Source organism: Mobula birostris, chromosome 5, assembly GCF_030028105.1.
Source record: "Mobula birostris isolate sMobBir1 chromosome 5, sMobBir1.hap1, whole genome shotgun sequence".
In the NCBI taxonomy this organism is placed as follows: domain Eukaryota; kingdom Metazoa; phylum Chordata; class Chondrichthyes; order Myliobatiformes; family Myliobatidae; genus Mobula; species Mobula birostris.
This window is the reverse complement of record NC_092374.1, coordinates 122,293,229-122,317,287: the sequence shown is the minus strand read 5'-3', so window position 1 is coordinate 122,317,287 and position 24,059 is coordinate 122,293,229. Positions and strand designations below refer to the sequence as shown.

Here is a 24,059-nt window from a genome sequence, read left to right as displayed (position 1 = left end):
CCTTGATCTGGGGGCTAAGCAGATGCTACACCTTGCCCAGTGGTGACCAGCAGGCGAGTGGAGGGAAGTAGTGCCTTGCACCTCCTTTAGTAGAGACTTATCTTCTCCCCACCACGCCACTAAAACCTATAACAACATTAGTAGAAGTCACTACATCTGTTTCTGCATGAATAGTTGTGACATTCATCTTCACCTTTCTTCATCACTCTACTCCCTCTAAATTGTCTACAGATGACTTGTGCAATATATAGCATTGGTTGTGCAGAAATTTCCTTTACTTATGATGTTGCTAAAATTCCCTTTCACCAACGTTGTTTCCTTAGCCTCTGATTCCATCCCTTCTCTCTGACCGTCCAAACTGAACTAAGCCATTTGTAATTTCTGTGCGACATCTTGTCTCTGAGAATGGCTTTGGATCATGAAGTTGCAACATCACTTAGACCACCTGGTTCCACCTGTAAAACACCAGTCTGATCCGGATCTGCTGCTGAAACTGTTATCTACCTTTTCTTTTCTTACCTTTGGACCACAATTTTAGTACACTCCTGGCCATCTTCCTTTACTGGATTCTTCATAAGCCTGAAGTGATTGAAAACCACACTACCTACGTCAAAACTGACACCATCAAATCCCACCTATAGCACTTTCTGCTCCTACAACTGCTGGTCATCTCCAAATTCTGTCCTAGGCAGGTTTGCCTTCGGCATTCTTTTTTCTTAAATTTCATCACCTATCTCCCCTTCCTCCTTTATGGTGATTCTTGGTTTATCTCTCTTTCTGGAGAATGGAGTTGAGAGGGTTAATAAGGCAGTCAAGATGGAACAGCAGAGCAGACCCGATGGGTTAAATGGCCTAATACTTTTCCTATGTCTTATGGTCTTCTCAGCTTCTGAAAGTGACTTAATATTTCCTTGCAGCTTAGCATCAAGCTCAATTGGCTAACTCTCCTTAAGCACTTAGATATTTTCTTGTGTGAAAGGGACTCCATAATTTCAAAATTGTTGTTAAGGATTCTTAAGGGTCATCACTGGAATGCCTAAGCTCACTACACCAGGCAAATACCTGATCAATCAACTCAAAGTGGGAGCGGATACTAATGTATATTTTATTAAGCATTATGGCAGGCACTTTTCAGAGAAGGTGTTTATTACCCATCTGAGCAAATGGCGTGTTTCTGTGCTGCAAATTCTTTCTATTTCTTTGCATATAATGGGGCAAGGAGGACTTCAGTCCTGATGTTCTGCATATTATTTACAACACAGCGACTGATGTGTTGTGGGAATGTTATGGTTGCTGTAAAACCTATAAAGAAGAACTGCCTGGCAAATCTCTTTTATTTTGCAAGGGGCAGCATTGTGTGTCATTTCTACAATAATGATGATATCAATTGCTAGTGATGCAATGGCACGTTGAACATGATTTGCACATTTGCAAACAAAATGAAAAATGGCTTGCCAAACATGGTGTTGTTAATGCAACATGTCCTTGCAACCCTTTATTCTGCTAGAATAAAGCCATTTTGAGGTGGAACTGTCTTTTTTCAAGCCAGCTTTTTTTTTGCAAAAGCAGCTCGATAATTGTTTCTCTGACAATCTCACTAAAGCCATTTAGTTTGTGTAGGTGTCTGGCTGGCTGAGCCTGAATTTCAATGGTTCAGAAAAATGTTGTAGGAACAGAGCAGCCTTAAAAGTGCACAGTAAGTCTGTTCCCATTGAGACATTTTATCTTATCACCATGTACAGTTTAGAAGGAGAAATACAGGACCAAAGCACACACAGCCTTCAGAAATATATTTACTTTGTTTTATTTCATATATGTACATCATACTTCAGTGAGAAGAGCTGGAGAAGCTGTGTAGGCAAACACTTTCTTGGACTTATGAGAACATCTGTATTGCGCTTTAAAATGAGAAAATAAAATCACAAGAGTGAGTTAATGTGGTATTGCTTATGTGTGTGGGTGCATGCTGTACCCAGATCATACTTAGAGCATTATTTATTTATATTTCAGCACAGCTTGCAGCAAGATGGAAGCATACATTTTATTTTCTTCTTGTATCAGGAAGGGATGGTAATCTAAAGCCACACTAGTGTGACTTTTTTAATGTTTAGGTTTTGTCCCTTCATGTTTTAAGAGTTGAAGTTAGAGTCTAGTATCTTGTCCTGTTGAAGGCTGAAACTCTGTTACTTTACTTTTCAAAATATCTCTAAAATGTTCTGTTATGATACAGCACAATGATACATAATGGCAAGGTTAATATTTCTGTTATAAAACAAAACTTGGGTAGGAAAAATAAAATACTTATTTGAATAGATGAACTTCCCTTCAGTAAATGTACCATTGAAAATTATGGCTCAAAGGAGGCATTTAAGAAAATTTTGCACCAACAGAAGTTGGAGAAAGTTTTAAAAAAAATTACTAAACACTTTCTTTACAAACTTGAAAAGCCGGATCGACTGTTGTAAGTTAGGCACTGTTGAGCTTGAATGATTTGATCACTGGTGGTATTTCCACCATGGTATCCTTCCATGGATCGCAATGAGATTTCTACATGCTTAGTTTGCTAAGCTTTGCAGTCATTCACTCGGCAGGAATTTTGCATTGTTCTGGGACTAATATGGGGTTATTGTTTACTCTGGGCCAGCAAATGGTCATCTCTTTCTTTTTCACTCACTCATACTTCCCTTCCTCCCTCCCCTTTCCCTGTCTCTCACTCTCTCTCTCTTTCTCTTCATCTGTGACTGATTACAAAATAACTCTGGAACATTTTTCAGGCACCCACTTCTTCTTAGGTTGAATTAATACCCTGTACGTATGCCAACTTGCAGCCTGATGATTTAAACTTCAGTGGTGGCTTTTGGGTAAATCTAGAGGAACCATGTATATGAAATGGCCCACTTTACACCAGAAGCATATAGCACTAGAATAAAGTCCCTGCAGCTATTAGGGAAAAAACTGGATTGTTTTTTTTTGTCATTTTATGAGGAAAAAGAATTAAATCCTTTATTTTGAGATGATAAACAAAACAGTGGATTGTTATTTTAGTTCAAATTCACACTATTGCCAATTAAGGGAACATGTTTTTGTTATTTCAGGTATCTAGGTGGATTAGACCATTTCTGTTTTTGTAAACTGCATTAATTAAAAATCTGGAGGTTGCACGATTTATTGAATAAGTAGTCTTCTGATTTCATCAAGAATGCTTTTACTACCAAGTTGATTACTGATTTGCTTTTTTTTAAAAAAAGGACAACTTCAGTATCCATTGTTTTTGTCTTGGTGAGGGAGTGCTGGGCTTACCGGTGCAATAAAATGGTAATGTTCAACCAAGCACTATTGTTCCATCTTTCCCACAGTCAAAGTGAGGTCTCTGAGCCAATTGCTGGTGTTGCGGTTTTTGCTTATTGCTCAGAGGAGACATTCTTGTCAAGACAGAAATTGGTATTTATGAAGAGAACAATATTTACTGTTGTCCAGGTCTCGCAGGTTGGGAAGGTATTCCTGCCCTTTGAGGGTGATATATGTCCTGCTGCTGCCCCTACACTGAGACATGACTTCATTGCTTGTATAGCTTGTGCTGATATTTGTGAGTGCAGTACCTAGTGATTAATCATGTATCACCCTTTTCTCTGAAGTATTTGAATCACACTGCACTGAGCTGCTCACGTGTTATTCAGAAAGAATGCTGTGGACAAGCAAAAGACCTTACAAGGCATGTTTTTTTGTGGAAAAGAAAGCCTTTTAATGCTTGTCCAGCCTTAGATAATTTTATTCACTCCTTCAAGCCCTCTCTTTATTTCCCTTGCACCCAGAGACCAGTTTTTAGGGGATGGGTTGATAGCTTCCCAGGGCTTGGGCCTTTTGTTGTAGCCCGAGACAAATATATCCAGTGAAGGCTTGAACCCTTGTGCAATAAAGTATCTTCGACATGTTGCTAAGAAATGGTTAAACCGCTCTTGCAAAGGAAGGGCGCAACCAATTGTGCCAAGGTATATCTGGACCACACAGCTAGATTGAAGATGAATATCCCCACTTTATGTAAAAAAATCATTTATTTTCAAAGGGCATTTCTCAGGCTGAACTTGGCTAAACCCTTGTGGTCACACCTCTTTGAAAAGGTTTTGTTTCGCCCGTCAATTGGTATTCAAACCAGGACAGCATTTCTGTTTGCCCAACTTTGCTGCCGTTTTCATTTTAATTTGCACCTGTTGTGCAGTTGTTGGAAAGGCAAGTGCAGGCCCGCGGATTGTACAAAGATCATATTATGAGTAGATATGCGCAGCATAACCTTTTTTTGTCTGGCTAATATTTTTAAAGAATATTTTAACATTACATTTAAAGGACAAACCAATAAATCTTCCAAAAGCTGCAGATATCATGCCCTGAAATTGTTAATAATAAAAAAAGATTTCAATGTTGTACGAATTCATGAGGGCAGGATTCTAAACCTGATACAACCAAAATTCTGTTCCTGCCACTCTGTATAATCTGATAGCTGGCAAGAGCTACTTGAGATAGTTCGGCTGATAAAACCAAGGGATTTCTCTATTAAAGAGTGAAGCCTGAAAAGAGTTGGGATATTTTTCTCTTGTTTCTCCTTCCCATGATGTCATATAGCTGAGCGGCTTGGCTTTGAGCATGTGTATTTGCATGCAAGTGTGTCCATTTGAGTTTCCTGTGAGCTGGGTTAAACAGTTTCTGGCAGTGTTATGTCTGCATATGTGTATCTGATGGTATGTTTCTTCAGCTAAACTAATGCCCCTGTGTTTATTACACTAATCTTTCTTGTTTAGTGGCAAAGTGGACAATTTATGTACTACCATGCACACTGAATGACTGGAAAGGCAGACTAATGCAGAAGCAGCCACCTTCCATTCAGTTCAAAGACCTTATTTATAAACTGTCTATTTTAAGGAATGCTAGTGTGAGTGCATCAGATCTGTGTGGAAAAATAAACTGGTTTATTTTTGCTCTTGACTTGTTCTGACAGTTGAAACATGATTTGAAGCATAATCTGCATGTTTTGCCAGTGTTCTCAAAATTTTGTAAAGGAGATGGACAATCGTTACATCCTGGTTAGAGGAATTCATTTAAAAAGACATGGCCATGCGGTCCAAATGCAGGAAATGTTCAGCATTTTGTAGTTCACTTCATGAAAGCTATGGTTTCAAATACCTTTTTTTTAAAATCCTAACCCTCAGATCCTCTATTTCCTTTTTTCTGTTGCAGTTTTGAACTATGAGAATGTAGTGGATACGGGTTCAGAAACAGACGATGAAGACAAGCTTCACATTGCAGAAGAAGACAGTATTATAAATGCCCTGGACCGAGATTCCAGTCCAGTGACTATGCCCAACCACAATTCTTCCCCACATGGGAACCAAGTATTGTTGCCAAGAGAGGATGAAGAAAGTGAGAAGAGAGATTGTGTCGTGGACCATACCTGGCACAGCAGGGAGACACTCCCAGTCTCAATACATGGTACTGGTGAGTCTATCTTTTAGACTAGTGATAGGATCACTGTTCCAAAAATATTAAAACACATGATGTTGGCATTACACAAAACTCATTCCAATTAATTTGACTCAATGCACTGTTTAAACAGTGGAATGAGCTAAAGATGTTTTATATTCTAAATTTTGCAGGTTAAGTGATGATTCAATCACTATCATGCATTGAATTTTGTGACACCCTTCAGAAGCTAATGCAACTTTGTAAATGAGTTAAACTCATAAGAGAGCCCTGATAACATTTTTATGCATCTTTCACTTACCTGGTGTGGATTTTAATTAAAGAATAACATGAGGGAAGAGTACAGATTGTAATTATTGTTTAATTATGGGGAAATAACATCACTTTATCATCATGCCTAAGGCCTGTAGTTTGACACTGGTCCCTATGAACTGACATGAAAAATTCATTGCTGATATTTCCTGCCAATCAAAGATCTACATACTCTTATATATAGTGAGAAGAGGTCAATGTTCAAAATAAAATCTTCACGATCTTGGGATCCTCATGCCATACAGTCGAACATTAAAACACTATTATTTCCATTTATTCAATATCGACAATATTATTATCCCGTGTATTGATGCACATCTGCTTTTGGCATTCAATGAATGTCAAATACTTGATGTCAAGAAGGCGTATGCTACATTTTCTGAGTATTCACTTCAAATGTGCTCAACTTCCTCGTCTGTGAGATGAATGCGACATTCAGAAAATCATGGAATTATTATGCACAGAAGGAAGGTGTTTAGTTATCAGGTCTTTGTGATGTCAGATGCATTTCTTGGTCTTTCTTCACAGATCTGAAATTATATTCCTTCAAGAGCTTCTCTATTTCTCAGTAGAAATCCTAACTGATTCTGTTTCTATCATCCTGCAGGCAGTGAATTCCAAATCATAACAATTCAGTTTTTTAAAAAAAGTTCTTCTTCACATTCACACTACTTTTTGTCTCCATTTTAAAATATTTCTTGCATGGCCATTTGCAGCAGTTGTTGGGACAGAGCAGTAGTTCCCAACCTGGGTCCACAGACCCCGTGCTAAATGGTATTGGGCCATGGCACTAAAACAGGTTGGGAACCCCTGGAGCTGCTGAGCCCAAGTTCAATAGCTGAATTTGAATAATTGTCACAGCAGATTGTTTATAATCAAATCTGTTAAACGTGGCATTTTTACATACTCAGATTTTGCCTGCTCTTGTTTACTTGTCAGCATTCTGTGGTAAAATATAGAGAGAGTCATTGAAAAATACATCACAAGGCAGGCCATTTGGTTCATGGCAAAACATTTAAACTGCCTGCTCCCTTCAGCCTACACCCAGACCATAACCCTCCATGCCCCCACCATCCATGTACCTATCCAAACTTCTGTTAAGTGTTGAAATCAAGTTTGCATGCACCACTTGTGCTGCTGGCAGCTCACTCCACACTCTCATGATCCCTAAGAGAAGAGGTTTCCCCTCATGTTCCCCTTAAGCTTTTCACCTTTCACCTTTAACCTATGACCTCTGGTTGTTATCCCACCCACCCTCAGTGGAAATCTATTTCTTATATAAATAGAAATATATTTATATATATATTTAAAATGTACCAATTTTGGGGATTCTTTTAATGTGCTGCTGAGTTATGCCATCTTTAAGGATTAGCTTGGGAAGATACTTCTGGTGAGGGAAAATACAAATGGAAATAAATGAGCATATTTTCAGACTTTACAGGAAGACATTGGGAGTGGAGAGGTGTGGTAATAAAAATGTACTTAGTGATAAAAGTCTGTCCCATATTATGTACATGATGTAATAATGTAGGACAAACCCTTATCATCAAGGTTACTTTTATGCTACCCATTGAAAGAATATAATGTAACTACAAGAAAATCTCTGTCTTGCTAAAGAATCTGACATTTTTTCCATTGAAGCTAGTGAATCTTCAATGGAACAGTTCACAATGAGTCAGAAGAGACATTTTCTCACCTAGAATTTATAGCACCGAAAATCCCGTTCAGCATACCAGTCTATGCTCAACACAAGCTTATTCCCCTATAATTGGTTCCTTTGACCCTGACATGCGTTTGTTTCATTGTTTCATTGAGGGTTGGCACAGTAGCGTAGTTGTTAGGACAACACTCTACAGTACAGACAACCTGGGTTCAATTCCAGCCACAGTCTGTAAGGAGTTTACATTCTGCCCGTGACTGCTTGGGTTTCATAAAAAAAATAAATATTCATCTATTTCCCAAGGCCTTGTGTTGAGCTGCACCCTGAATGTTTAATGCTACCTTCTTCAATTCTTTTTGTAAGGTGGAAGGTGGCATGGGATATGAGCTGTAGGTCAGACCAGGATAGGCATTTAGATCACTGGTAAGCATGGACAAAGGGAGGCGGGCCATAACTGCAGGACATACATTAGACCAGGGGTTCCCAACCTTTTTTATGCCATGGACCATTATCATTGAGCAAGAGCTCAATGGACCTCAGGTTGGGAACTCCTGCATTAAAGAGAGGATATAAAATATACCGCCTGTGAAACTTATATGTGGGAATTCTGAAAGGTAAGTGCAATGCTAGGATTTTAACACCTGAAGCAAGTGTGACACAAACAAGAAGAAATAGCTTAGTGATGTTAAGCACCATGGCAGGATTATTTACTTAAAAGTCCTTTGTGCTTTTGGCGCCTGGGTAAGGACAAGATGCCACAGAGCATGCTATTTTTTTCCTTTTATCCCACTTGAACCCTTTAATCTTGGGACAATTGTTGAGCTGTCACCATTTAATGATATGGTGAGGCTTTAGTTAATCCAGATCCTATTTTATAATTAATGGTCTACCAAAGTCAATCCAGAAGTACAGTAATATCAATAGAAAATAAAGTCTCTTTGACCAACAAGATCCCAGATAAAATCATCATATTCATGCGCCAATAGCCCTTCAGAAATCTGGAGATATACAAAGCTGAAACATTTGGCTTTCACGCCAGGGATATGAATGGTGAAGGCCTGGATGATTTTATCTGGGATCTTGTTGGTCAATGAGACTTTATTTTCTATTGATATTACTGTACTTCTGGATTGACTTTAGTAGACCATTAGTACCCTTCTCATTTATGCCAAATAAATCAATTACCACTACCTTTTTGCTGATATTATGTGCAAAGGTTTACTGAAAAAAGCCTTCTGATGGAATCTTCAGTGATTCTCTGTTGAAATCATCATCATCATCCCTATATGCCATGTTGTATGACGTAGGCGATCTTAGCCCCAAGACCATTACTGTTCTCGGCAAATTTTTGCTATTGCCTCGTTCCTGTACAAGACGGGTGTCCCCAGCCATTATCAACACCTTTCAGAGATTGTTTGCCTGGTGTTGGTGGTTACATGACCAGGACTTGTGATATACACCAGCTGCTCATATGAACATCAACCAACTTTTCCCATGGCTTCACATGACCCTGATCGGCGGGTGGGCGGGGGGAGTGGAAGGAAGCTAATTGACCTGTGGACTAATGAAGGGAAGGAGCACCTTACATTTCCGTTGATAGAAATGTATCTCCATCCTGCCACCCGTTCTGTTGAAATACCGAGGTCTCTCTCCCTGGCTATCCATCCCATAGGATAATGATGGTTCCTTTCAGTCAGTCAGTGGGGTGGTACCCCACTCCTCAGAAAGGAATAGCGTGTGTGTGAGTAGATTTTAGGTGAATAGGGGGTTGCCCAGGTCCAGACCCACCCTCTCGACATCCCCTCCCAGATCCAGTGGCATGGTGGGGTCCAAGACAGCTGGGGGAAGTTCTGTTGCAGTGAATAGCCAGACCAAGCTTTGATGCAAGGGATGCCCTTTCCGCTCTTCATGGCACGTGTTTGCTAGATGGCTGTTGACCCTATGAGAGGGTTCATCTGCCCTTTGACAGGTCTTGTTTTTCGTCCTGCAGGGTGTCTAGCCACCCTCCTCACCAGGCAAGCCTGGTGGTGGAGCCGGTTTAGTTGCTGACCACCTGACCATGCAACAGGTAGTACGGGGTTACATGGTACCAGTAGCACTCGGACGAGTGACCTGACCAGAGATATACCGAGGTATAAATGCGGTGATTACTTTGTTATCCACGCTCTTGTCCTTTTTGCCCCTTCTGTTACTTAAAATTATGGTCTAGGACTGCTGAGATCAAGATTACAGTGTCTGACTTCTCTGTTTTTCCCGGTGCTCAGTTTAACTGAACTGTGGCCTTGCCTAATGTAAGAGCCAGTCTTCAGTTGACCAGCCACTGACTTGGATGAGTGCGACTTCCTGTTGGAATGTCGACAAGGCTCAGAGCTGTCCACTGCTCTGCAGACCGCCCAGAGATCAGGATCCACCATTGCATTTATCTGGTTATCACCAACGTCAAGTATCCTGCTTTTACAGAAGCTCCTGCAGAATAAAAAAAAACTGCTGACCTCTCAGAACTGTACCTCTGTGAGTGTCAGCATTTACAGGAGAGCAAGGGGAAACAGAACTTTCAGTTCATGCCAAGAAGCACTCCTAAACAGCATTGCCATTGCATGCAATAAGATTACAAAACTTCAGTACTTTTCAAAAGTGGGTTTCCTAATTGTGCTATCCTTGACTACCATTTTAAGAATGTTCAAGAGATTGACCGTGCACTTGCAACAAATGCATGAGGACAGCAGGAGAATAAGATTTTTTTTTCCACAAAGCAGCAACTTATTCAGTTTTAAATAAGCTGACAAATGTCATCTGCAAGTCTGGGCACCTGAAAACAAGGAAGTAGGTGTCCTGTGGGATATTTCGTAACCACTTTTTAAAAAAACTCAGCGACAGCAGGGCTGATTGCTCTAATCTTAAACTTTAGTGCACTTGTCATTGGGGAGGGTTAGAGGAGACAGCTCAGTCTAGATGGACCTGTGATTACAGGAACCCACCATATTGTCCTCTTCTTCCTCAAGCGGCTAAGCAGAAGTTGGTGCAGATTACATCTGCTTTGATCTTAGCCTTATCTGCACACGGTCAGCTATCTTGTCTATTTTTGAAATAAGTGCTAACATTTGTGAACAGCCTTCAGTCGATTCAGGTTGCATGAATTTTCCAGGTACATCTCTGACTCGGGCAGTAGAATTTGGTCATAGGAAATACTAGTAGTTAAATTTGCAAATAGGAAATGTTAATTCCAAAGGGAGCACTCTGTGACACTCTGCTTCTGGTGAATGAACAGAAAATGGTGCACTATGTTTGGACAATTTCCAATACACATTCCCAGCATGCAAGTATTCTTGCTCAGAGAGTGAAGCTGGACTCACTCCCTAAACGTACTGTAATTTTGTACTTCAAATAAAATCTGTCGATGTAGAACCAAACGAATATCTGAACATTCAGCAATTGAACCTTTGGTAAATTATACCAGTCTGGATATTAGCTGCATTTACCTCTTATTTTCATAAAACATAATACTTCTGCTAGCCAACATTAATTCCTATGCACAACATTGGAATGCCACAGCACAGGACTCCTGATTAAAGTTTGCACCCTTGCCCCAGGGATTTCACTTCAGTTACATGTCCTTGATAATTGCATGAAAAGTCCTGGAACTTTTTTCGAGAACACCCAGCAGAAGATCATTTGACAGAATTAGTAATGGTAGGAGAGTTACACTTCAACACAAAAATCAACAATATTTTGGGTTGGTTGTAAATGTAAAGCTGTGGATCAATTGTGAATCTAATAATTCACAACCACTCACAGCTTTAATCTTTGCACTTAAAAATGTCAACTTTTTTAAAAAAGATTCATCACTTGACCAAAGAGGAATCACAATTACATTCATTATTACTTGAAAATGTTTAACTGTTAACAATAAAGTTAAAATGTAATAAAGAAATAACAGAGAGTGGTAGAAAGATAAATATGTTTAATTAGGGTAGAAGATGATTGCCAAAGGAAATGCAACTCCTATGGAAGGCACTAACACTTCTAAATTAATCTTTTATATTGAATCCTTTTCATGCATCTAATGAGAATAATGATTCCTAGTGTTGTTAACATTAGGATGTAGGAACATGGTCCAATCCCTGTCCCTTTTGTTGCAGAATAAATCATATGTTACAAATTAAGTCATATGGCATGAGCTTGGGTGTCATCTATAAATGTATGTTGTTGGTTTCACTACTGACAACTGAGAAATGATCAGAAGTTCTCCCTATGTACTATTTCTACTACAATGCAACATTAACTACCTATTTCAGATGTTACTGGACATAAAGAACTTTGGAACATTTGAATCTTGGTTTTATTAAGAGTAGAAAACCAAACTTCAGACCAACAATGACGTTTTCAGACAGTGGCTCTGACAGGAATTCAGATGATATTAATAAAAACTTTATCTATCTTGTATTATTGTCCTGTTAAAAACTTCCTGTTCCATCTTGATATTGTAATGTTGGCAGTTGAATATTTTTATTCATCAAAAGTTTCAGTTAAACTTTTGAGTTCTATCTACACTTCTCACTCTACATAATTTGCTGCCATATCTTAAGATCCTTCTCTGAGGAAGTATCAACACCACATGGTTTTGAAGTTGTCTGTGCAAGCTAATCTGGAGGTTAAACACAGAAAACACTTTCTCTCATTATTGTCAGGTTTTTTGAATTAAATTGCACTCTTTGAGATCTCCCACTGGTCCTTAAAAAACATTTACAATGTCAATACAATTATTTTTTAATAGTATTATCTAAAACCTTAAGTGGAAAAGAAATAAAAAGATTGTAAAGCAATGTTTTATAGGTAAAACAGTCTTCTTATTTTTTTAAATAATTTTCTCTGTACAATCTCTTTTAGTTTTTCCTGTGAAGATTCTAATCAGCTTGACTTTTATGTACAAGTTCAATGCCCAGGTTCAACCACTCAAATACCCTTTAAATAAATGGTATGATTTGCTTGGATTGTCAGAACTGATACTGGGATTTGAAAATGAATCTGTACTGGTTCAAAGAGAGCACAGGTCTGTGAATGTAACATAATTCACAATTTTGTGTATTTACAATTTTCCTTTTGCAACTGATTATAAATTACACTGACTGTAAATTACACTGACAATATATGTGGAATTTCACATGGGAACAAACCTCAATACAAATCTAAATAAGGAATATAATCTACTTTTGACATACTTGCTGGTTCTGTTGTATTTGCAAGCAAACACATCTCATTTGACTCCTTGTAATAAATATATGCCTTAATTCAATTTATCAAGGAGGGATTTAAAACTGAGAATATTGACTCAGAAAATTTTAGCGGCATAGTGGCTTAGAATTTTGACGCTTCTCACAGCAGGTCCAAATGCGTTTGATATTGGGCATTAGTCTCCAAATTAATGGTATGAACATTGAATTCTCAAATGTCGGTAATCTCCCTGCCTCTCCTTCACCATTCCTCATTCCTGTTTTCTTCACTCACATGATCTCCTTACCCACCCATCACCATCTTCTGGTGCTCCTCCCCCTTCCCATTCTTTCATGGTCTTCTACCATCTCCTGTCAGATTCCCCCTTCTTCAGTCCTTTATCACTTTCATCAATCAACTTCCCAGCTCTTTACTTCCCTCTCTCCCACTCCTGGTTTCACTATCACCTACCACCTTGTACGTCTTCCTCCCCTTCCCCCACTATCTTACTCTGAGTTCTCTTTCTTTTCAGTCCTGATGAAAAGTCTTGGGCTAAGAATCGATTGCTTGCTCTTTTTCATTGATGCTGTCTGGCCTGCTGAGTTCCTCCAGCATATTGTGTGTGTTGCTTTTGATATTGGGCATTGTTTTGGTGGGCCAAGCTAACATGCAGATGCCAGCTTTGTATTTGCAGTAGATTTTGGGCTGGAGGCTTTGAATGGTAAGACATGGCTTGGCCATCAGTAATCCTTAGGTAAGTAAGGATCTCAGAAAGGCAGGGCACGGAGAACAGGATGATTGAAAGGAGCAACCAGGAATAATGTTCGAAGTTCAAAGCAAATTTTATTAATTCCAAGTACATATATGTCACCATATGTACCCCTGAGATTCATTTTCTTGTGGACATACTCAACAAATCTATAGAGTAGATGCAGCTATAAGGGAGGCAAGACCACAACTATATTTCATTAGGAGATTTAGTTTGTCACCTAAAATACTTGAAAACTTCTACAAATGTACCTTGGAGGGCATTCTGACTGGCTGCATCATAGTCTACTATGATGGGGTTGGTGTTTCTATATAAGATTGAAATAAGTTGCAGATACCTGTAAAAGTAGTGAGCTCCATCATGGGTACTGGCCTCCACAGTATCCAAGACATCTTCAAGGTGCGGCTGCATCATTAAGGAGGCCCACCATCCAGAACGTACCCCCTTCACACTGTTACCATGGGGAGGGAGGTACAGAAGCCTGAAGGCACACTCGCAGTGTTTCAGGAACAGCTTCTTCCCCTCTGCCATCTGATTTCTAAATGGACATTAAACATATGAATACTACCTCACTACTTTTTTATTTCTGTTTTTTTGCATCACTTATTTAAACTTAATTATTTAATAGACATACATATATACTTTATGTAACTCTGTTTTTTCCCTCTATATTTACTTGTGATGTACTTAATTGTAGTGTTGCCGTAAAGTTAACAAATTTCACGACATGCCAATGATATTACATCTGATTCTGATTCTGAGAAGAGTAACTATAATAGGATCAATGAAAAATCAACCAGCGTGCAGAAGACAACAAGCTGCAAATGCAAATATAAGTAAATAGCAATAAATAATAAAAACATGAGATAATAAGATAAAGAGACCTAAAACATGATTTCATTGGATGTGGGAACATTTCAATGATGGGGCAAGTGAAGTTGAGTGTAGTTTTCCCCTTTTGTTCAAGAACCTGATTGTTGAGGGGTAATCACTTTTCTTGAACCTGGTGGTGTGAGGCCTGAGGCTCTTATACCTTCTATCTGATGGTAGCAGTGAGAAGAGAGCACGACCTGGGTGTTGGGGATCCCTGATGATGGATGCTGTTTTCCTACGACAGCATTTCATGTAGATCTGCTCAATGATTACTTGGGAGGGCTTTACCTGTGATGTACTAGGCTAAATCCACAACTATTTGTAGGATTTTCCATTTAAAGGCATTGGTGGCCAGTCAATGTACTCTCCACTATACATCTATAGAAGTTTGTCAAAAGTTTTAGATGTTATGCGGAATCTCTGCAAACTACTAAGGAAGTAGAGGTGGATGTTACGTTAATGAAACTTTCAACTTTAATAGCCAAGAAAGCAGTAAGTCATTTTGTTTCTCTTCCCTGTGCTCTGTGCACTTCATTCACGTTTAGCACTGATCAGTCAAAAAGTCAAATCTCTCAACTAACACCATATAAAATTCAGTTGGACAGGAAGTCGAATAAGGAAAGTTTAGAGGTATCTGGGCCAAATACAGGCAATTGGTACCAGGTAGATGGGCATATTGGTCAGCATGGATTGGTTGGGCTGAAAGGCCTGTTTCCATGTCTCTATGAATCCATGACTTAATGTTATTGTTGCTTAAAAACAACCTGGGACCAATGAGTGTGCGAACTGGGCAGAAGGGTAAAGGAGGGAATAGAGTCTTAGTGTAGGTGATCAGCAGTTTAGGACTGTGATAATGGGAAATTTCTTCATGTATTTGTTCTGCATGAAGATAGCTTTGAAAGTTCAGTTGCTGATAGTGAGGGAATTGAAGGAGATAATGATTAGGTGGGTAAATGGATAAGATTCAAGATCTACAGTGGAGCAGGCCAAAGGGGCTGCATGAACTGTTTTTGCTTCTATTTTTTATGTTCTCATGAAGTTTCATCAGTTCAGCTCTGACTACCCACATGATAAGTCATTGCTTTCAATAGTAATTCAGTGCAAAATGCTTTATGAAATGTTCCAAGATGGTACTACATGATATAACTGCGTATTAAATAATTACATCTTAAAAAGACATTAGCCAAAACTCAAATACTGAAGGTGCAAAGTTTCACTATAATGCTTATTATCTTCAAAAATGCAGCATTTTCCCTGTGACAAAAATTCCAAACTGAAAATGTGTGCATAATAGAGTGTGGACAGTTGAGGTGGAATAGAATATAATTTAGTACCCTGTTAGGTGCTGGATTGTTTTGTTGTTTAGCTTCTAATGGTTTCAGTCACAAGTAGCTGCTGGTCAGAATAGATGATTTTATGCATTTAAACACTTTGATAGAAGGAATCTTAGCTCATGGAGGGGGAAAGATTTAAGGGTCCTGCAAGCATATTAAGCATTTTCTGCGGCTCCCCCATAACAGGAATATTCTTTGTTTTTTCATTCCCCTGGCTGGTGTAGGGCTCCATGAGTGGTTGTTGCCCTCAGATATCTTGTGTAAGAAGCCATTGTTCACATGTGAATGAAAAGGCTGTCTGACAGTGGCCGATGTGGCAGCCAAAGCCAATACTACAGTCATCTGCTGTGCTTACATTGGTAATATCAGTAGGAACTAGGCAGAGTTATGAAGAATCAGAGCCAACCTAATATTTTTGTTGCTGATCGTGGAGCACTTTGATTATCTGATAGCTTAAAAAAAGATTTTTAAAAAATCACATTTAATATCTTATGAGGAATGGGATGGAGAGTTTGTGTAATATATCAGTATACATTGAGACTAATCTTGACAAGTGATACCTTCCAGAATGCCACTTAGTAGCTTGAAGCAGCTCAGTCTATATCACTTAACATTTTCTTATATTTAAATTCTAAAGTAAATTAGCAAGACTTTGGCGCTGCGACGATTGACACTAAAGGCACGCGTGGAGCAGAACATTATGTGTAGTCAATCCATACACAGTTTGCGCCTACACAAGTGAAGGCATGGCAGTGTCATACCAGCTTCAGTACGTTCTGGCAATAATCCATATTGCTAATAAGTACAATGGGCTAGTGTAAGGTCACCCCAGAGAACATGCATAACGCCCACTGCAAAGCTGTCAAGGCTACATTCTGAAGACATGGTCAGGCATTAGAGATTCATTAGTCAACTTCATTACAAGTGTGTTAACCCTTTCCCTGGATCAGAGCTATCTGTTTCTGCAGGTAGGCAACTGACTAGAGTCAGATATCTAAAACAAAGGAAAACACGACTTAATTGTATGAGGGAAGCTCCAAACTCTTTCTTTCTGGAATGAATTTGGAACATGAAGTTTAGACGTTTATTTAGCTGAAGTAAATAGAGTCAATACAGACTTACATACACCCCATGTCAGTTTTGAAATCAGTTAAATCAGACCTTCAACGTAAGGAATTTTTATTATACATGCATGACACATTCTGCTTTTGCACAACCAAACAGAACTGAGACACCATGATCAGCTGTGAGAGAGTAGGAGTGAGTTTTGTGGTGGATTCACTCAATCAAGACATGGAAGTAGTAGTCAAAGAAGGGAAAGATATGAACCAAAAGTTAAGGCTACTTGATTTGCCATATAGAGAAGTAAGTAACCGATTTTATTTCTTGGCCCCTCAAATCAATTCCAAAAAAAAACCAAAAACCTGAATCTTAGATTTAAAATTGACAATTGAGTTCATTTTCAGAAAAGAGATCCAGAATTTTACCAGATATGTTTCCTAACTTCAGTTGTAAATGGCCTGCCAGTGGAGATGCTTTCTTACTACAAAATGTATAATTGATATCCCAAAATTTCAGTTGAGTTACCCATTAATATTCTGAGTTCCAAAGTGTACAATGTTTCCTTATGCAATGTCTCATTCAGAGTCATAGAGTTGTAAAGCACAGAAACAGGCCCTTTGTCCAACCTGTCCATAACAATTCAGATGTCTATCTAGATGTTGTCCTATTGCCTATGTTTGCCCATATCCCTCTAAACCTTTTCTCCCCATATACCTATCCAAATGTCTTTTATACATTGCAATTTTTCCTGCTTCTGCACCTTGCCCTGGCGGTCTTTTCCATTGTGCTCCAACCCGTTTTGTTAACGGAGGCCTGAATGCTTGGAGCTCCTGGAGTCGTTAGGGCCATGGTAGGATGAACAATTCGGCTGTGGAGAAATAAGTGAATGCCTAAAGTGATACAAAAAATTATCTGTCTGCTTGAAAACGGGAAGACTTTGTGAGATCCTTATATAATGAAGGCTGTACATTTAACTCCTTTCAGGCCACAGGCACAGATTCTAACCTTGAAGATAAACTGCCACTTGCCAACAATTCACTCACTGACTAATTAATAATTTTATCATCTGATGACATAGATTCTATCTATGATTATATAATTTTATTTTAGCGATTTATTCTCATTCCTCCAGCAGCAATTTCATCTATATTACTTTACACAGATACACAATCTGAGCACGCAGACAGTATTGAAGCAGTTACAAATACTCATGCACATAAAGATATTCCTCAACTCCGATCTATCATTGCTAAACTCCGAAACAATTTTACTTCTGTGCCACTCAATCAATATCTAGCACCAGTATGGGTTCAGATGGCCTTCTCTTTCAGATCTACTCTCCCCCTCTCTCCCTCTCTCCCTCCCCCTCTCTCCCTCTTTCCCTCCCCCTCTCTCCCTCTCTCCCTCTCTCTCTCTCTCTCTCTCTCTCTCTCTCTCTCTCTCTCTCTCTCTCTCTCTCTCTCAGGAAATAGGTTCTCAGCTGAAGAGCGTAGTTGACCTGCTCAAGTTCTTTCTGTTCCTTCCGGTTACAGCACAATAAAAGTTTTGTGTTTTGAATTGTCCTTGACATTCTTTTATCCCACAATGGTGGACACAGTGTGCTGGGAAACATGACATCATTATCACTGACAGACACTCAAATATATCACCTGCGAATCAGGTTCTTTTTTTTCTCTTCAACCCTTGGTGCCCAGAGCCAAGTGGCTCTTTGAGATTTCTTCCATGAACAATAAATAATAGCACATTATGATTGTTTTAGAGTGTATTTATTGCTTTCTCATATTAGTTAAAGAAAAAGAATGATTAAGTGATCTGTAGTGAGAGAACTTAACACATGTACTGAGGAGTGCTTAATAAACAGGCTTTCTGATATCTGTCGTCTATGGCTGCTGTATTATTTACTGCGGCACATTGATCATTTTGCACTCGAGGACAACGATGTGTGTAGAAAAAACGTGTTTTTGCCCGGCTTTCTTTCAAACCTAGCCTCAAGGGACTAACCAAAGGGATACTGCCTCTTTTACACAGCTTGAATGTTCTGTTTTGAGTCTAGTTTGTTTACAAGGCCATGATTGTAGTGGTTTTCACTTTAGGTGCCACACAGTCTATGCAACTGCAACAACAAAACTGAGTTCAAGAAAGAAATCTGTAAACATTTTTCCTATTTATTAATGCTGGGTGAAGCAAACAGATACTAGAGAACTGAAGAAAATCTCTTACCCTTTACCTAAAAAAGGTACTTAGATGGTTAGAGAAGTAGAAAGCTGGGGCATTGCCATTATTACACAAAAATTGTGTCATTTATTTCCTCAGACGGTTAAAGAACCCTCAGATGAACAACTTATGATACACATGACTCACATTAGTCACATGGATGAGCAACAGTACAATACAATGGCTATATTTCTATTAATCTCTTACCAGAAATACCTCAACTTCAGTGTATCTTTGTGAATTAATATTGCTGACTTAGATTGTTTTTTGAAGCTGACAGCCCTATTTTTCTGTGAGTTTGTTTCTCTCTTCCTTTAATTCTTGGGGACTTTTTAATCCCCATTTTCTTCCTTGAGTACCTTTGTTTTTCATTGCTAGCTATAACACTGAAGGTAAATAAATACTGCTCTGATGCAGCATTATTGGATTCATTGAAAAGACGAGAACAAAGTTGATGAAGACAAATGTTCAGGGCAGTCTGTGTTTACCTTAAAAGAATCCCTCACTTTACCGGGTCTTGCTTGCTGTGACTGGCAGGTTCCAAAACCACAATAAAAGCTCATAAAACTTAGTCCCTTCTCCTGTCCTCTTTCTCTGCAGAAGAAATGAAGGAAGACTATGACACCATGGGGCCTGAAGCCACACTTCAGCCTAGTAGAGGTAAAGGTACAGGTGAGTACATAGACTGTTCTTTGAAGCACTTTTCATCGGTATGATGTTTTACCATAAAAGCCTCACCATAAAACAGTGGTTATTTATTTTTTTTAAAAAAACTTGTTTCTGCTGAGGTGTGCTCTGAATAAAGCTGTGGGTTTACTTTAATTAGATTTATATCAGTCTTTACTTTCAGTCTTCCTGTGCTTTCCATTTAGCTTTCCCTTACAACCACGTACCACCTCCCAAATAATCTAATGGGTTCAATTCCCTGTGTGTGGCTGGAAATCCACAGATGTAGTAATGTTTGTGTATCTAACGGTCTCTGCAGTCTAAATTAGCTTATTCTTTACGTAAACAACAGTAAATTAAACAGCAGACAGTCATGGAATTGAGTCCCTTTAATTCTGATCCAAAGTTCTTCAAAGCCATTCTAGGTGAATCCAACAACTGATTTTAAGTAGGAAATGAGGAGCCATGTGTTCATGAGCATTTCAAGAATTTATTTTCCACCTGATAAAGAGCTTTTATTAAAGCCACCACACAGCAGTATTGAAAACTTGTATTCTTTGTCCTAGGTAGTTTCAAATGAGCTCCTTTCTCCTTTTATCTCTGTAAGAAGGCTGAGCCCTTTTTTAAAATTTCAGTTCATCAAGGTGTTTTCCAGAATGCAAATCAAAGTTGCAACGCTGAACCACAGAGACATGCGTTTCGGTCTAAATTTAACTTCAGATGGGAACTTTACCAGTAGCTGGTTGCACTATGACATATTTTGCTAATCTCGTGAAAACTGGTCACAGGTTTTGAAATAAACAGAGGCAATTAGCTAAGCTGTTTCTGATTTTGCAAGAGCATCAAAAACCAAAGATAGATTTAAATGCATATTTTATGTTCCGTTTCAGTCCCGTTCAGCAGGTTCCTCATACTGTATTTTCAAAGCCTGCACCACCACCCTATCTGACATGTCTGTCAGGATCTACTGCAGCATTTTGATGTTGACAAAACATAAAATTTTTAATATTTTGTTCTTTAATGGGATAATCTGTTACTCTAATAAAGTTATAAAAGTTATAAATTAGACTTTTAAAAAATTTATTGACATACAGTACAGAGGAGGCCTTTCCGGCCCTTCGAGCTGCACTCCCCAGCAACCCCTTAACTTCATTCTCGCCTATTCATGGGACAACTTGCAATGACCAATTCACCTACCAATCGGTACACCTTTGGACTGTGGTAGAAAATCAGAGTACCCGGAGGAAACCGGCGCAGTCACGAGGAGAATGTACAAACTCCTTACAGACAGTGGCGGGAATTGAACCCAGGTCACTGGTGCTGTAAAGCGTTGTGAACCCAGATCACTGGTGCTGTGCCACTCTAATTTTTTTAAAATTTAATTCTGTGTAAAAAATTCTTCTTTATTTATTTCATCACTGTCGACTGACAAAGGGTTGGCCAATTTATGTTTATAATTCTCCGTGGTACAGTGAATTTTTGGTTGACCATCCATTCTTGTGTGGGTATTATGCTACTATTTCAACATTACTCTTGTGCCTAATAGTAGCATTCAATACATGGCCATTAGGATAATTGTGCATGTGAGAGCTTTTTGATTTAGATCTGCCACTTCATTTTCAAACTATAGTAAGTGGAGTTAGGCAGGACTAAATCCGAGACTTTGGATGGGTCATTACCTAAAGTAGGTTACCATTTCTGCTTAGGCCAGCATGGTCTTGGAAAAGAATTCCCACCAGTTTGATAGGCTGAGGGTGCTAGAGTGAAACGTCAGCTTCAATAATGAATTGGAAATTGGTATGTGTTGCACTAATTTTTTTAGGTGTAAAATGGGCTCTAATCATCTCAGTTCAGCAATGAGATAGACTGCACAGAATCTTTACAGACTTCAACCTCATTGCCAATCCACAGCGACCATTTTTAATGCATCCCGAGCAACTTCTTGATTCAGGAGTACAACTTCTGGACTCTGCTAGTTAGAGTACAAAATAATCCCTTTCCAAAAAAAAATGTTAAGTGATGGCTGTCCCTGCTCAGAACCCTCCAGTCGTCCATGTGACAATAGGAAGGGTGGAAGTATAAGCAGATTGTTAGTGAAGAGGCGTATTTCCTGTTTGGACTGCAGGTTCCTCACAATCGGGCCCTTAATCTCTACCATTTATTTATTTATTCAATTTTCAGTATCTGGCTGTCACAGGAGAAGGTCTGAATGTATGGTCCTGAGAAGATGGTAGTGAGTCACCTCCTTGAAATGCTGTCCTTCAGGAGAAGATACTCCCACAGTACCACTGGGGAGCGGAGGTCGAGGATTAAATCCACAAACAATGGTGTTATATTTTCAGGTCAAGATAGTATGAGATCCTCAGACAATGACATTCTCAACTACATGATTCCCATCACCCATTTCAACACCCTTTTCCAGTTCTACCCCCATACACTACCACTCCCCCACCCCCACCTTTCTCAAGAGTTGCTAGAGACCATTTTCTTCTCAAGTTGTGGAAGACTGGCAGGCAATCTGTTTCCAGATTCTCCTCAATTCTGAGTTTGAAGTGGGCACAAAACAGAGTATAAAAAAGAGCACGGGGAAACATCAAGTTTCACCTTGATTCTGCCCCTCAAAGCATAAGAATTTCAAAATCAGGTGTAATATCAATGGCATATGTCATGAAATTTGTTGTTTTCCAGCAGCTGTACAATGCAATACATAAAAATAAAAACTATAAATTATAAGAAGTGCAGGAAGAATATTGAGCTAGTGTTCATCGATTCATTGTCCATTCAGAAACCTGATGGCGGAGGGGAAGAAGCTGTTCCTGAAACACTGAGTGTGTTTCTTCAAGCTTCTTTACCTCCTCCTTGATGATAGCAATAAAAAGAGAGTATGTCCTGGGTGATGGGGTCCTTAATGATGGATGCCTGTTTTTCAGGCATCAACTTTTGAAGGTATCCAGGATGCTGGGGAGGCTAGTGCCCATGATAAAGCTGGCTGAGCATACAACCTTTCTCGGCTCTTTCCAACCCTGTGCAGTGGCTGCTCCATACCAGACGGTGATTGATGCTCTCCACAGTGTATTTGTAGAAATTTACAAGTGTCTTTGGTGACATACCAATTCTCCACAAATTTCTAGTGAAACATAGTCGCTGCTGTTCCTTCTTTGTAATTGCATCAATATGTTGGGCCCAGGATAGTAACCTCAGAAGTGTTAACACCCAGGAACTTGAAACTGCTCGCCCCTTCCACTGCTAATCCCTTGAAGAGGACTGGCGTGTGCTCCCTCAACTTGCCCTTCCTGAAGTCCATAAGCAATTCCTTAGTCTCACTGATGTTGAGTGCAAGGCTGTTGTTGTAACACCACTCCACCAGCTGATCTATCTCACCCCTGTATGCCTCCTCATCACCGTCTGAAATTCTGCCAACAATAGTTATGTCATTGGCAAATTTATAGATGGCAATTTGTCAGGAGAGCATCTTGTCCAAATATTTTGTGACCTGTTGGCCTAGAAATTCAGTTGTTAAATACTGTATTCTTTTCAGTGATACACAATGGATAACTAATTCGTTCTAGATGTAAAGCTAGAAAAGGGGTTTGGGGCCATTTTGCTTTACCATATTACACCACGCGAGTCACCCTGAAGCTCCTAACATGACGTCTGCTTTGGCATGCATCAAATTATGCCATTCTTTATGCAACCCCCTCTGAGAGATTGGCTGGGAACATAAACAGTTGTCTCAGGGTTGCTTAATTCTGAACATTGAGCGGCCTTTCAATGTGCTAATGGACTGGGAACCAGTCTTAGTTACCTTAGGCATACCTCCTAACCCTTCCCTGACTCCCCACCCCCGGCCCCACTTCAAATCTTGCTGCCAGCTTCCCGAAGTCCAGACCGTGACCCTTCTGGTCCTTATTCAACTGATGTCCAGGCCTCGGACACCTTCCCAGCCTAGTCCTTCCAACCTGTCAATGACCACTTTGCCTCGTCAGCTGGACGTGTGATTCTCCAACCCTTTAAGGCTACCATTACTCTCATTCCTACTTAATCTATGGGCCTCCCAATCCTTTTCCTGTAAACCTGGGCCCTTTACAACCCCCTCCCCCCAACCCCTATCTTAAGTCACTTTTAAAAAAAGTACAATGCCCAAAAATTAATGGCAGCATTGGGGATGGGCATTACTGGTGCTCTCTCTAGTGCCAGTCTGGCATGAACAGCTAAGACCTTTAGACTTTTAAGAGCATTTATAATGTGCCAATGAACCGGTTAACTTTTGCACCAAAAAATTGTAGTTACTGAATTTAAGGGAATCTCCACTTTCTCTGTGCTGAAAATTTCTTGGTAGCCATATTGTTACTGAAATACACAGAATTGCTGGCTATATTTTTTTTCTTCCTTAAATAGCACCAAGATTCCCAATGCAACTATGAAATGCCAGTAACAAAAAATAAACAAGGAAAAACCCTGAAAGATAACAAGACTGAGGAAAACA

At 39.3% G+C, this 24,059-nt stretch overlaps 1 protein-coding gene across 2 annotated transcripts in view; it reads left to right on the top strand.

The window, feature by feature from the left end:
* LOC140197956 (zinc finger E-box-binding homeobox 2-like) overlaps positions 1–24,059 on the top strand; it is a 145,369-nt gene that overhangs the window by 100,025 nt on the left and 21,285 nt on the right. Inside the window, exons 3-4 of one of the 2 annotated variants that reach the window (XM_072258624.1) lie at positions 5,230–5,481; positions 19,508–19,579. In XM_072258624.1, the coding sequence (XP_072114725.1) occupies positions 5,230–5,481; positions 19,508–19,579 (324 nt within the window). Of the gene's footprint in view, positions 1–5,229; positions 5,488–19,507; positions 19,580–24,059 lie in introns of both variants that reach the window. The other variant, XM_072258623.1, reaches the window with a different exon arrangement.